This window comes from Hordeum vulgare, chromosome 6H, assembly GCF_904849725.1.
Source record: "Hordeum vulgare subsp. vulgare chromosome 6H, MorexV3_pseudomolecules_assembly, whole genome shotgun sequence".
Lineage (NCBI taxonomy): Eukaryota > Viridiplantae > Streptophyta > Magnoliopsida > Poales > Poaceae > Hordeum > Hordeum vulgare.
This window is the reverse complement of record NC_058523.1, coordinates 555874216-555889989: the sequence shown is the minus strand read 5'-3', so window position 1 is coordinate 555889989 and position 15774 is coordinate 555874216. Positions and strand designations below refer to the sequence as shown.

Below are 15774 nucleotides of genomic sequence, written 5' to 3'. Positions count from 1 at the left end.
GCCACTTTTCAAGTTGGCCTGTTATTTTCGAGATATTATCTGATTGTTCGGCCACTAAAAATGGCATCATGCTCTTGAGTATGAAATAACCTATGAAGATGATCCAAAAGGGATGAAACTTGACATGTTCTGTTAATTGTACCTATGTAGGGTGTGGTAAAAATTTAAGAGAGTTACAGAAAAAACTTGATGCACCTCATGTATGAATTCAACACTCTCCACCGACGTATCAGGTTTCGAACGTAAAACCACGTTCAGCCAAACTGAAGACATTCCATTACACCATTTCAACTTACACTTTTTCTGTGATTAATACAGTACATCGAAAGCCTCATACCCAAATTTGAGACTACTCTTAAGTTAGTAAATTTGTTTTTTCTAGGATTTTTTGGACTTAAGATATTAGTGGCGGCCTTTAGTAGTGCCTGCCTCTAATAACCTTTTGCAATTTCGAAAAGCGTTGGCGTGGGTGGCCGAAATATAGGTGTGGCCGTCGTATTATTTTCCCGCCAAATTTAAAACAATATATGAGTGTCGAGTAAGTTAGAATAGGATTGCATGTTGATTATCTGAAGCATGAGAGAGTTTTCTGCAAATGGTGGACAGAAATATCTATAGATTTCTCAGATTTGCTCCTATGTAGGGTGTGGTAAAAATTTAAAAGGGTATAGAGACTTTTGGAGTTGTGCAGAATAGGTCTCTCAGAATTGCTCTTTTTTCGGTCCAGAATTTCAGCTGCCGGCATTCTCCCTCTTCATGTAAACCTTATAAAATAAGAGAGAAAAGGCATAAATATAGTACCATAATGTGTATTAACAGCCCATAATACAATAAATATCGATATAAATGCATGATGTAAAATGGACGTATCAATGATGAAGTTGTGCGCCCAAGAAATTCAAGAACCCATGAAAGAACGGATGGGGAGGCAGAGAAAAACCTCGTTCGACGTGGGCGAGGAGGAGGACTCGCTCACCTTCACGCGGCTCCAGCTTGGTCTCTCCCTCCGGCAGCCTCCATGACCCGTCGGCTATCAGCCCGTCGGCGACGAGGTTCCGAATGTCGAGCTTTGCAATAAGTTTTGCCCGGCTCCAGCGAGGGATTGGTGACGACGGCCTCATGCTTTTGGCTCGCTTCAGTGCTTGTAGTCGTCGTTAGGTGGTTTACGGATTTGAATGTAAATTTTTTGTTTTTAGTGTTCGCCGTACTACCATGATTGATGATGAATAGATTTAAATATTTTCTTGAAAAAAAAACAAATACGTCACTGTATCGAGCTTGCTGGGTACCTACATACGTATGTTGCTATTGAAAGATATGACAAACTCCCTTAGTTTTTTTATTCCGCATACAAGATTTGTGTAAAGTGAAACTTTTTAAACTTTGATCAAATTTGTATGAAGAGTATTAAAACTTTAAATACTAAAGTTATACAATATATAATTAATTTCATGATGCATCTAATTTCATCCGTTTTGGTTTTGTATTGTAAATGTTGATATATTTTTTAAAAAAATCGATCAAGTTTTATAAAGTTTGATTTTAGATAAATGAGATAAATACATTGTGAGTGCCTTAACTTGTCCGACGCGGTCACTTTGGTTCCTAAAGTTGCAAAATACGCAAAATCGGTGTTGTAACTTGTCTCCCCGTTCAAATACAGTGCATCCTCGCGTATTAAGTCGTATGTAGCGCAAACGTGGCAAGTTGGAGTTTCGTGGCCCACATGTCAGTGTCTGGTGGCGCGTCGTGATGATTTTCTTTTACGGTCCCTTAATCCCCCGTTTCTTTTGTCTGAGTCGCACCGCTTTGTGCCCTCTCCTCTTCTCCCGATCATTGCAAGGCGGGGGCGAAGCTGGTGCGGCACGACACGGCGACCGGCGGTGGCTGCGGCGATGGATGGTCCGCGCCGTCGACGTCCAGGCGAGGGACCTCCTTCCTACTGTTAGTACCTTCATTTCTCTGTTGTTCCTCCCTTTTCAGGCGTAATAGGGCTAGGGTTTTTTGGGGGGTTATCAAGGAGGGGACTTTTTATTTGAAAGGGGATGATCTTGGATATGTGGCAGTGATAGTTCTCTTATTTGTGCAGTACAATTTGATGGAATGTTCTGAGTTGAGATCCATCACAAAGGGTTTTTCTGTGGAAGTGATAGCAACATGACCTACATGGATCATGAAGTCAATTGGTTTGATGATTGTGATACTGATAGTTGGTCAATTCTGTGGATTGAGGATTTCCTTCTCCAATTGGGATATAATAGAGCAATCTCCAAGATTGATGTGTACTCGAGCAAACCTAGGAATTCTATGTGTGATGGCCTACATTTGATTGCGTCTGATGCAGACATTGTCCTTATGATTGCTGCAACAGTGGATCACAAAAACTTGCTCCTACTGGTAGATCATGCTGACACCCTAGAGTCAGTAAGCACTGATGATGTGTTGGGAGTGGGGATGCATAAGCTCCCAAGGGTTATTACTCCAGTTAAGTCGGCAAAGGGTAAAGAAAATGTACCCAACTCTGACAAACCAGAAATTCCAAGACATATGAGATGTAACTACAAGAAAGCAACAAAGATTTATGTCATTTGATGAAGGCAGTAGCTCACATGTTACAAATCAGGAATTTGAGGAAGAAGATGGCAATTGTGAGACTGATGATAGTGGTGTTGAAGATGCAAATGACAGTAGTGAAGAACATGGAGATGATGCCAATGAAGAAGTTGAAACAGATGAGGACTTTTATGAGAGTGATTATGAAGTAGCAGAAGGTGATTATGATCTGTTTGATGACAATGTAGACAAAGATGTTGATGATCATAGAGAGAAGGAGATTGTGCAGGACTTTGAAGGTGAACTTCCTGAAGATGCCTTAGATGACAGCCATTTGAACCTGTCGAAAGAAGAAGGAGACAAGCTTAGGCACAAATTTAGCACATTCAATCCATCTACTGACCTGAAAGCACCAACTTTTAAAGTTGGCATGATTTTTGGTGACATGAAAGAGCTCAGGCTTGCTGTGGTTGCATACAACCATCTCTACCGGCAAGGAGGAAGGGGGGGGGGGGGGAGAAATGACGCCGGCCTTCTGTCCTCCTCATCTAGATCTACGTCGGCCAAGGACGAATCGAAGAAGATGGCGCCGCCGCCGTGGTCGCGTGTATGAAATTAGGGATTTCCTTTTTTGATTTGGGAATTGAGGGAACTGACCATATACATGGAGAACAAGGGCTTTTTGCGACTTTAAACTAAACTGCAGGGGGTCCCCGTAAAAGAATCAACATTACATCACCAGGGCGCGCCACCAGCCACTGACATGTGGGCCACGACAATCTGACATGCCACTTGTGCGCTACATACGACTGAATACGCGAGGAGGCACTATATTTGAACGAAGGGACAAGTTACGGCACCGATTTTGCGTATTTTGCAACTTTAGAAACCAAAGTGATCGCGTCGGACAAGTTAAGGCACTCACAGTGTATTTATCTCTAGATAAATCTTACTCCCTCCGTTCCTAAATATAAGTTTTGTAGAGATTTCACTAGTGGACTACATACAGATGTATATAGACATACTTTAGAGTGTACATTCAATCATTTTGCTCCGTATATAAACATCTAGTAAAATCGCTTAAAAGACTTATATTTAGAAACAAAGGGAGTATATGCGAAGTAAAAGAAAAGGAAGAAGCAGGTGGAAAAGAAACATGAGAGAAAGAAGGAAGCGGAAGGAACCTTATTCAAAGCTTCCAAGCTGCATGCACGCTGCAATCTAGTACTAGTTTCATTCGTTGCTTGTAGTATGGCAGGTGCAGAATATCAGTTTCATTCGTTGCTTGTAGTATGGCAGGTGCACGGTTCCGTTCGACTCTTCCAGTTTCGTTCGTTGTACTAGTATGTAGAGTTTTTTTCTTTTCATTCGACAACAACAGCAAGCCACGACATTGCTAAAAAAAAACCCAGCAAGCCACGACTATGAACGAGGATACATACTACGTAGTATTTTTTACTTCCAGCCGTCAAACAAGTACACGAATTGTGGACGGCTTGCGTGCGCGTGACAAATCAAGGAGTAGTCCTCAATTCCTTTGATTTGAATTAGAAATCCAGCAGTATTATGCATGTGTATCCACACAAAAACAAAAAGCATTCTGCATGCATGTGTCCTTTGTCTGCATATATATGTATCCTTAAAACACACACACACACACACAAGCATTCTGCATGTGTCCTTTGCTGCATATATATACGTATGTATGGTGGGACCCAGTAGAGGAAATGCCTTTGGCAGACCCTATATATTCATATATATAAGTCTGCTGCAACTCATCATCATCCATCGCACATCGCACATCGCACATAAGGTAAAAATGACGCCTGATATGTGCCTTGTTTTGATAGCACTCCTCGCTGCGTCACTTGTGTACTGCGTGTTCGTGATGACATACACCAGAAGAGGTGCGCGGCGTTGGCCGCCGGGCCCCTGTCCGTGGCCCATAGTCGGCCACCTCCTCCACCTTCGCGGCGGTAACCTCCATCTCAACCTCGCGCGCATGGCGCTCGCCCATGGCCCCGTCATGACGCTCAAGCTGGGCGTGGTGACCACCGTGTTTGTGTCCTCCCGGGACGCGGCATGGGACGCCTTTGCCAAGCATGACCGCCGCATCTCCGCGCGAACCGTCCCGGACACGAGGCGCGCAATGGCGCACGCCGACCGCTCTATGGTGTGGTTGCCCAGCTCCGACCCACTCTGGAAGACGCTGCGTGGCATCGCCGCCACGCACGTCTTCTCGCCGTGCAGCCTCGCCGCCGCGCAGGGCGCCCGGGAGCGCGCCATGAACCGCATGCTGGAAGACTTCCGCCGCCACGTCGGGCAGGTGGTCGACATTGGCCACGTCCTGTACCACGGCATGTTCCACCTGCTCACCAACACACTCTTCTCCGTCGACGGCCAGGACCAGCTGAGGGACCTTCTGGAGGACATTGTGGGTCTTCTCGCCGAGCCCAACGTGTCGGACTTGTACCCATTGCTCCGGGTGCTGGACCTGCAGGGCCTTCGCCGCTGGACGGCCACGCACATGAACCGCGTCTTCCATGTGCTCGACAAGATCATCGACGCCCGGCTGGGCGAGGGCAAGCAGCACCACGACGTCCTCGACGCCCTCCTGGCGCTGGTGACCGCCGGCAAGATGAGCCGCCGCGAGGTGAAAGCCATGTTATTCGACATCCTGGCGGCGGGCACGGAGACAACCAAGATCACAGTGGAGTGGGCGATGGCGGAGCTGCTGCGGAACCCGGACGTGATGGCGGCGGTGCGCGCCGAGCTGAAGGCCGCACTCCCGCAGGAGACGATGATCACGGAGGCAGACGTGGCGAAGCTGCCGTACCTGCAGGCCGCGGTGAAGGAGTCGATGCGGCTGCACCCCGTGGCGCCGCTGCTGCTACCACGCCTGGTGGTGGAGGAGGGCGTCGAGATAGGTGGCTACGCCGTGCCCAAAGGCGCCACCGTGATCTTCAACTCGTGGTCCATCATGCGCGACCCGACGGCATGGGAGAGGCCCGACGAGTTCGTGCCGGAGCGTTTCTTGGGGAAGACGGAGCTCGGCATGTGGGGGAAGGAGGTCAAGTTCATCCCGCTGGGCAGCGGACGAAGGCTCTGCCCGGCATTGCCCATGGTGGAGCTCCTCGTGCCCTTCATGGTCGCATCCATGCTGCATGCTTTCCAGTGGAGGCTGCCCGGGGGCATGTCACCTGACCAGGTGGACGTGACCGAAAGGTATACAAGCAACAATATCCTCGTCATGGACGTGCCTCTCAAGCTTGTGCCCATGCTCGCCGTCTAGTCGCTCACTCCATCTCTGAGTACTTTATTACCTTCTACGTACTTTCTATTGGTTTAATGGCGATGCATCCTAGTCACTGTATTGGTTTGCATGGCGATGAACATGCATGTATGCATCCTCAGTCAATCGTTGGAAATCTATGGTTATCTTGAATAAGTTAATTCCACATGCACATGGATATCTTGAATAAGTTAATTCCACATGCACATGGCTATCTTGAATAAGTCATTTATTTTTATTTTTTATTTTCATGTGTATGTACATCATATGTAGACATATGTCTGCACAATTTATGTTGAACTACACAGCGGCGCCGCATATTTGACTTCCGATGCAGCGGCTCATCTCATCTATTTTTTCCATGTATGGAGCAATACACAAGTATGACATCATCAAATATTCTTTTTATTTGCATTTTCAAAAAGATTTATCTCCCAAACCGTTATGTCAATTGATGATCCGTTTTCACAATTGGCTTTCTCGCGATGAGATCTTCAAAACTAGATCTCATGTTAACGTATTTTGATAACTTTTTTTTCGTCGATACTTGTCAGAATACTGTTACTTACTTGTCACATTATTATTCACTTAGTTGTCAAATTAAATCATCTTGGTTGTCAGCTTGATGAACATCAATAAAAACCATTAAAAAACTTGAAGCATGGTACTTTTGCATCTCTATCTTTTTTTTACCAATTTAATGCCCACTCTGTGGCTTCACATAGCACTGCAATGCTTTAAAAATATATAAAATGTTTCTGTAACTATGTATAACTTTTATGACAACAGTAGATGTGTAATATGACAACTATGATGATGTAATTGTGGCAATCCATAACGCATGAAAAAATTTCATCAAAACATGTCAATATAGGATCTTGTTTTGAAGGCCTCGTCGAGACTAACATAGCGGTGGAAACGGATCTCTAATCGAATTATTGGTTTGTGAGATAAATCATTTTTAAGATTCAAAAAAATATAATGATGATACCCGTATCAGGTAGAAGATTCCGGTAAGCATACATGTCAACTCTATATTTTATATAAATATAAAATTGCATTGAACAATGGATAGTAACTACATAAAAAAAATGCATACATGCATGCATGCATGGCACAAGCCGTCACATGGAAATGACCTAGTGCTGCTGGCTCATTAGAACTTACCATTTATGTTGTAATCCAATTAATGATGTTACTATTTTAATTCAGAGCCAATAATTTCACTGACCCGCGTGCTTCAAGTTGAAGACAAACAGATTTACCATTCTATGATGACCGTCATCTATAATAATCATGCATTAGTCCATGTTTTCTTTTTGTGGAACACATGTACAATAAAAACTAACTATGTTCCAAATCTCATGACCTCATTCTACCTGTTTTCTATTGGTTTGCATGGCGATGCATGCATCTCGTCATCGTATTGGTACCTGCATGCATGTCACTGAATTGGTTTGCAGGGCGATGAACATGCATGTATGCATCGTCAGTCATTCGTTGGAAATCTATGGATATCTTCAATAAGTTAATTCTACATGCACATGTACATGGATATCTTGAATAAGTCATTTCTTTTTATTTTTTATTTTCATGTGTATGGACATCACATGTATACATATGTCTCGACTGATAGATCTTTGGATCCGATAAACCGGTGATTCCGGTAGTGGTGGTGGGTTTTACCTTGTCCTGTGCTCGAGGAACTCGAGCCTGACGCCATCGCAGAGGGGCGACGGCGATGACAGCAGAGAGAGGTGGTGGCGTCGGTGGTGCTTCCTGTGAGCACCGCGCTAACCCTACATTGATAGGGCGTGTAGGTGGGGAAAGTGGCGGCGACGAACCTCGTATGTCGTGTCCCGGCTCCCCACCTCTGGTAATATAGCGCGGGTCACAGATGCCCACCGACCATAACGGGTTGGATGCCTCCGATCAGGACGCATATGGATCAAGGGTCCGGTGGGCCGTTGGGCCCACGCGGAGAGATCAACCTAACATTCTCCCCCTTGATCTCAACTTTACTTTAACTTTATACTTTCTAGTTTCTTTGTTCCATCACATATTGACATGTAGAGCATGTCTCATCATCACAACTTAATTGTTGGTAGAATCATACAACCACAACATACGTTTTGTTTTGAAACAAATTCTGTTACTTTTGGGCCTCTTATGATCCAGGAATCATAGGCTTTCCCTTAAACCCATGCTGGCTAAGTGTTCCTTGAACACACTGGATAATAAGCCTTTCGTTAACAGATCCACAAGCATATTCTTTGTACTTATATGCTCGAGACTTATAGTGTGATCCTGAATTTTATCTTTCCCACCATAGTACTTTATATCTATTGTCCTGGAAGCATTACTAGACTTGTTGTTGTGAGCATAAAATACTGCGGGCTGGTTGTCACAGTATATCTTTAGTGGCTTGTGAATACAGTCTACCACTTTCAAGTCGGCTATAAATTTCTTTAACCGTATCACCTGCCCGGTGGCTTCAAAACATGATATAAACTCTGCTTGCATCGTTGACGATGCAACTATGGTGTGTTTGGAGATTTTCCATGAAATAGCCCCTCTAGCGAGAGTGAACACGTATCCTGACGTGGGTTTTCTATCATCTCTATCTCCCGCAAAATCTGCGTCTGAATACTCTTTTATCTCTAGGGAATCAGATCTTCTGTATGTTAGCATGATATCCTTTGTGCATTGCGCATAACACAATTCTTTCTTTGCCATATTCCAGTGCTCTAGACCTGGATTCACTTGATATCTACCGAGTACTCCGGTGATAAAAACTAAGTCAAGGCGTGTGCACACTTGTGCATACTGTAAACTTCCAACATCCAAAGTATATGACACTGTTTTCATCTAATCGAGCTCGTACTGGTTCTTGGGACATTGGTAATTCCCAAAACTATCGCCCTTGACTATAAGAGCAGGTGTGGCCTTACTCACATGCATATTGTACTTTTTGAGAACCTTCTCTAAATATGTTTTCTGCGACAGTCCTAAGACTCTATTTTTCCTATCTCGGTGAATTTTAATGCCCAAAACATATGAAGCATCACCAAGGTCTTTCATATCAAAGTTTGAGGATAAAAACTTCTTTGTCTCTTGTAGTAAACTAACACCAGTGCTTGCAAGCAAGATATCATCCACATACAAGATTAGGAAAATGTATTTCCCATTTTTAAACTTTGCATAAACGCAGTTATCCTCAACATTTTCTTGAAATCCAAATCTTTTAGTAGTATCACTAAACTTTAGATACCACTGTCTAGAGGCTTGCCTTAGTCCATAAATGGATTTCTTTAGACGGCATCCCATATCTTCCTTGCCTTCCATGATAAAACCCTTTGGGTTGTTTCATGTAGACATTTTATTCTAAATCTTCGTTTAGAAATGTCGTCTTTACATCCATTTGATGCAACTCTAAATCAAAATGTGCAACTAATGCCATTATGATTCTGAAGGAATCCTTACATGAGACTGGGGAAAAAGTCTCGTTGTAGTCTATCCTTTCTCTTTGTGTAAATCCTTTTGCGACGAGTCGTGCTTTATACTTTTCTATATTCCCATTAGAGTCATACTTTGTTTTGTAGACCCACTTACATCCTATTGTTTTGGCTCCTTTAGGAATAATTTCTAAGTCCCAAACATCGTTGGAACTCATCGATTTCATCTCGTCTTCCATTTCCTCCAGCCACTTCGATGAGTGGGGGCTTCTCATCGCTTCTTCATATGAAGTGGGATCACCTTTCATATGAACCAATTCTGTGTTATAAACTTTATAATCAGCAGAAATTGTTGATCTTGTTATTCTGTTAGACCTTCCAAGTGCCTCATTCTCTGGCACATACTCTAAAATTGGTTGTTGTGCCTCCCTTTCATGCTCAACAACAGGTTCAATCGGATCGTAAAGGAAAGGTTCCGGATCTTCTCCCATAGTTGTCATGGTTGGAGTTACAACAGCTAGTGCGAAAAATGGCTCTTGAATCATCGGATTAGGTGCATGCACCCTCTTCTCCTCAAGATCAATTTTCCGAGCTACCATGCCCCCCCTCATCATGGCGTCCTCTAAGAAGACTGCATGTCTTGTTTCTACAAACTTTGTGTATCTTTCTGGACAGTAGAAACGAAAACCTTTTGATCTATCAGGATAGCCAATGAAGTGGCAACTCACTGTTTTGGGATCTAACTTTGCAATATTTGGATTAAACATCTTGGCCTCAGCTGGACATCCCCACACTTTGAAGTGTTGCAAGGATGGTACTTTTCCTGTCCGCAGTTCGTACGGTGTTTTGGGCACCGACTTGCTTGGTACTCTATTGAGAATGTGAATGGCGGTTTTAAGCGCCTCCATCCATAATCCCAATGGCAGGTTGGAGTAACTCATCATGCTGCGCACCATATCCATAAGGATACGGTTACGCCTTTCAGCTACTGCATTTTGCTGAGGCTCGTCCGGCATTGAATACTGGGCTACTATGCCAGTCTCCTACAAGAACTTTCCAGAATGTCCAGGGACTTGGCCATATGGACTATGTCGATGATGACCCACAAGTATAGGGGATCAATCGTAGTCCTTTCGATAAGTAAGAGTGTCGAACCCAACGAGGAGCAGAAGGATCTGACAAGTGGTTTTCAGCAAGGAAATATCTGCAAGCACTGAAATTATCGGTAACAAGTGATTGTGTGGTGAGATGATTCGTAGCAAGCAACAAGTAACAAAAGTAGAAACGGTGCAGCTGTGACAGCCCGAGACCGACGTTCCAGAAGATTCCCCTTCTATTCCGTTTTCGTCGTGTGGCTTATTTTATTTGTGGCATCATCATCGCATCATTCACATCATCTGCATTGCATCGACATCTCCGTTGCCGCCCGTTTTCAAAACTTGCATCCGTTGTTAGTTGCCGGTTCTCGTCGTTGTCCGTTCTGAGCCTGACCGCACTCGCACGCGCCCGCGGCATCGTCGAAATCCCTGTTTTTCAAAGTGTGCGTAAAACTTTTTTTGATGGGGTTGAGATTTGACGTGTGGTCTTATTTTAATATAGGGAGGCCGCCTGTCAAGTTTCGTCGTGATCGGAGTCCGTCTGGTACCCGAACGGTCGACCGTAGCGGCATCGTATTCGGTCTACCGTCGGACGATTATCGGTGTTTTAAAAAATTGTTGCCGCGTCGCCCGTTTTCCCTCCCGTCTCCGGTTAACTACCCTACACAGCCACTTAACCGTTCCCGCATGCGGAATCGTCCGAATCCGACCGCACTGTTGGATCCGGAACGCAATTCCGGTTAACCTAGCCCCCAATTTGTCTATATATAGGACCTCCTCCTATTATTTTGGACACCCAAACCCTCCTGCCTCGTTTTCCGTGCCCCACCTACCCCTAACCCTAGCCAGATCCACAGCCTCCCACCCACCAGCTGCCACGGGCCCGCCGAGCCCAGATCGGGCCCGGGCAGGCCCATCGGGCCACCGCCGCCGCAGCGTTCTAGCATGCCCGAGGGAGGTCCCCTGCTCTCGAGGGATTGCCTCGACCTTGCCAGGCCGCCCTCGTCGTCGGCCTGCCCCGTGACCCGCGCCTGAGCCGCCGGCCGAGACCTTCAAGCGCCGCCGCCATGTCCACCTTCGTCGCCGGCCAGGACCCCCCATGGTCGCCGCTCGCTGCCAGCCCCCTGCAACGCCCGCCTTCCGCCAGATCTGGCAAGCCGCCACCGGATCCGGCCACCGCGCCCCCCGCTGGTCCCGCCGCAGCCCACACCGGTCTCCTGCGGGATTCTCCTCCCCGTCCGACGGCAGGTATCAGCGCCGCCATGTCCCGTGCCCTCGGGCACGACGGGCACAACGAGGAGCTGCCTCGCCCCGACCGACACCCCCTCGGCCTCGCCGCCCTGGGCCTCGCCCGCGGCCTAGTGCGTCCCTGCACCCCCGTGGGCCTTAGCCCCGGTTCAGCAGCAGCAGGTACCAGGTCGCCCCGAGCCGGCCGAGGCCTCGGCCGGCCTCCTCCCAAGCGCCAGGCCAGGAGGCCCAACCAAGGTGAGCCTGAGGCTATTCCCCGCCTCAGCTTTTGTTGTTATGTTGCGGCCAGTTCGGCCCGTAAGAGTATTTAGGGATTTTCGAATTTTATTTGAATTCCAGAAAAATAGACGAATATATAATGCCCGTATCTTTTAATCCGTAAATTGGATCGCGACATGTAGCATATGGATTTCGCGTAGTTTTGCGCGTAGAATACGTTGGTGCAACTTGCATATTTGTTTGTTGTAGTTTAGCGTGCCTAATGCCTAGTTTTGCGTGCTGTCTTAATAGTATAGTTGCCCGTATATATTTTCGCGTGTGTCCGTATTGCTCGCATGCCGCAGTAGAAATGTCCATGTTTTAGGAACCACTTTTCCGTATATTTTAGAGTAGACGTTGGTATTTTTGCATGTAGGGATTTGCCGCTAGTTTATTTGCCGTGTATAAGTTATTATCTCGCATTTACGTGTGGTATTATTTTTGTTGTGCACCCCCACATAGAGAGTTGTTCTTTGATGTTTAGTCTAGCCCTTGATATTTTTAGTTGCAATAGAAATGCATGTTTAGGTGTGGTTTGCTTGCTCAAGTTGCTTGAAATAGTGCTGATTTGGAGGTGCTGAAATATTTCCAAGTCTGGAATCTGTTATATTTTGTTGCTGTTTTGTTTTGCTTCTATCTTGTGTTATGTAGCTCTTTTGAGGTTGGTCCAATGGAGTTAGTTGTATACCTTGTGATTCTCTAACATGCTGTGAATTTTCATGCCATTTGGAGACTTGTAGCTTATGATTTTTCTGTTATCAATATGCCTTCAGACCAAAAACTGTACTTTCATGAAGTGTTATTTTCTCTAAGTCTGAAACTGCGTGTGAGAAACAATTTTGTGATTTCTTTTCCTAGTGTTCCTTGATGCCAAGCTAGTTGTTGTTAGTTGTTTGTGGTAGTGCTTCTTGGCCTCTTTCGTGTCATGCCTTGGTTGAGTTTATAGGAGTTGAGTAGCTCGTAGCTGTGGGGTGTAGAAAATGCTATGTGGCTGTTTTTGGCAGATCGTAGTGTTTTCTTGTTTTGCTCGTAGATGTTGAACCGTAGCTCCGTTTTGATCGTGCCCTATATGAAACTTGCTTAAAATGTCGTGTAGTTTCATTTTCCCTTGCTGGCTGTATGTTTTGAAGTGCTCGTGACCGTCGTTGCACACATATTGCATTCATGCCATCATATCTTGCGGTGCTTGTATCTTTTGAACCGTAGCTCCGTTGGAGATGTTCTTTATGTGTAGATTTCTTGAAATGACGCGTAGAATCACGTGAACCTATTTGTTTTGCTGTTTAACAACTAATTAAATGTGTTAGTTCAGATCTGGACAGAATTGTAAATTAACATGTGAGGTCGTCTCGGAGATGCTATATGTCGTTTCCGACCTCATTTAAAATGCCTAGATAGGTAGTTTAATTACGCTTCACCTCTTGCCATGTTTAACCACATTTAATATCGTCGTGTACCTAATCGGGATAGAACTAAATCATTAAACGTGGAGTTTCGTCAATATGCAACCCGTTGCATATTGAACTTCACTTAATTGTCATGCCGTGACCTGCATGTTTTCAGCTGTTCATGCATCATTTGTGTTGTGCATCGCGTGGTGAATTCCGTGTGTTGATTTGTGTTTCCGGTTTGCTTCGTCTCGATAGAGTGCCGCAGCGTGCCGGATTGTGAGGACCCGTTCGACTACGTCGGTTCGTCTGCTTCACGGAGTCATTCTTCTTCTCAGCGGGATCTCAGGCAAGATGACCATTTCCCCAGATACCATTACTATCATTGCCATGCTAGTTTTACCGTTGCTACCGTTTATGTCTCGTTGCCTACCACATGTTAATTATCAGCCTCTCAACAATGCCATGAAACCTTCAACTGTTCACAACCTAGCAAACCACTGATTGGCTATGTTACTGCTTGCTTAACCTTGTGTTAGCATTGCTAGTTGCAGGTGCAGTTGCTTCCATGGGAAAACATGGGTTCCTTGTTATATCACCATATTAAATGCTATTTAATTTAATGCACCTATATACTTGGTAAAAGGTGGAAGGCTCGGCCTTTCTAGCCTGGTGTTTTGTTCCACCTTTGCCCCCTTAGTTTTTCGGCTACATGTATTATGTTCCATAAATGAGCGCTCCTAACACGATCGGGGTTGTTATGGGGACCCCCTTGATAATTCGTTTTAGATTAAAGCTGGTCTCGCAAGGCCCAACTTTGGTACTACATTTTCCTAATCACCTAACAAAATTGCATAGGGACTTTCCGGACCCCAAGGATAATTTAATCAACCCCCGAGCCAATGCTCCTCATGAGTGTTGGTCCCACCTGAGCGATGTCCGGCGCCCCTCTGGTCACCCAGAGGTTTAGCGATCCCGACGTCTAGCTCATCCGTCGTGTCCTGAGAACGAGATACGCGGCTCCTATCGGGATCGTCGACACGTCGGGCGGTCTTGCTGGATTAGTTTTACCTTTGACGAAATATCTTGTGCATCGGGATTCCAGTGATGCTTTGGGTAATCTCAAAGTTGAGGTTTTCCACTAGGGAATCCGACGAGATCGCGAGCTTCGTGATTGAGGATTTCAATGCGGCTTGTGGTAATTTGTGATGGACTAGTTGGAGTATCCCTGCAGGGTTAAATCTTTTCGGAAAGCCGTGCCCGCGGTTATGTGGCAACGTGGAAGCTTTGTTTAACACTGGTTCTAGATAACTTGAAGTTAACTTAATTAAAATATGCCAACTGTGTGCGTAACCGTGATTGTCTCTTTCGTGAGTTCCTTCTCCGATCGAGGACACGGTGGGGTTATGTGTGACGTAGGTAGGTGTTTAGGATCATTCATTTGATCATCAGTAGTTCACGTCCGTTATGCGTAGATCACTCCCCCTCTTATTTCTTGTACTCGTAAGTTTAGCCATCAAATATATGCTTAGCCGCTGCTGCAACCTCACCACTTAACCATACCTCACCCATTAAGTTTTGCTAGTCTTGATACCTTTGGAAATGAGATTGCTGAGTCCCCTGTGGCTCACAGATTACAACGTTGCAGGTGCAGGCTGATCCATGTGTTAACATGGGCCTTTGAATATCATCTTATTACTGCTGTTTAATTTAATGCACCTATATACTTGATAAAAGGCGGAAGGGTTGGCCTCTTGCTCGGTGTTTTGTTTCGCTTTTGCCGTCATAGTTTCGGTTACCGGTGTTATGTTCCATGTTGAGCGCTCCTAACACGCTTTGGGTTGTTATGAGGACTCCCTTGATAATTCGCTTTGAGCTAAGGTTCTTCCGACAAGGTCCAACATTGGTACTACATTTGCAAAACAACTTAATACTCCATCCGCTTCTTTTTACTCCGCGTATAAGATTTGGTCAAAGTCAAACAACATAAAGTTTGACCAAATTTATATAAAAATATATAAATATCTACTATATTAAAATTATATAGTATGAAAATACATCTCGTGGTGCATCTGATAATATTGATTTCATGTTGTGAATGTTGATATTTTTTAATATAAAGTTAGTCAAACTTTACAAAGCTTGACTTTGACCAAACCTTATATGCAGACTAAAAAGAAACGGAGGGAGTAAAAATCATACGGAATATCTACCCCAAGGACAATTAATCAACAACCAGGGCCAATGCTCATCATGAGTGTTGGTCCAAAACGGGCTGCCTGCGGGGCCACCGCGAGGAAACTCGAGGTTTGGTTTTACTTGTAGCTAGACCCATCCGGTAGTGCCCTGAGAAAAAGATACGCGCGGGTCCTATTGGGATCAGACTTGCCGGGCCGTCTTGCTGGATTCGTCTTACTTTTAGCGAATGTCTTGTGACTGGGATATTAGTGATACTTTGGGCTTTCTCGAGGTTGAGGTTTTCT

General features: G+C 45.1%; 1 protein-coding gene across 1 annotated transcript; it reads left to right on the top strand.

Annotated features, from left to right (window-relative positions):
• The first annotated feature begins 4372 nt into the window (after positions 1-4372).
• Positions 4373-5980, top strand: LOC123405542 (cytochrome P450 76M5-like). Its single transcript, XM_045099195.1, has one exon. The coding sequence runs from the start codon at positions 4373-4375 to the stop codon at positions 5843-5845; it is 1473 nt and encodes a 490-aa protein (XP_044955130.1). The 3' UTR covers positions 5846-5980.
• Positions 5981-15774: the final 9794 nt, after the last annotated feature.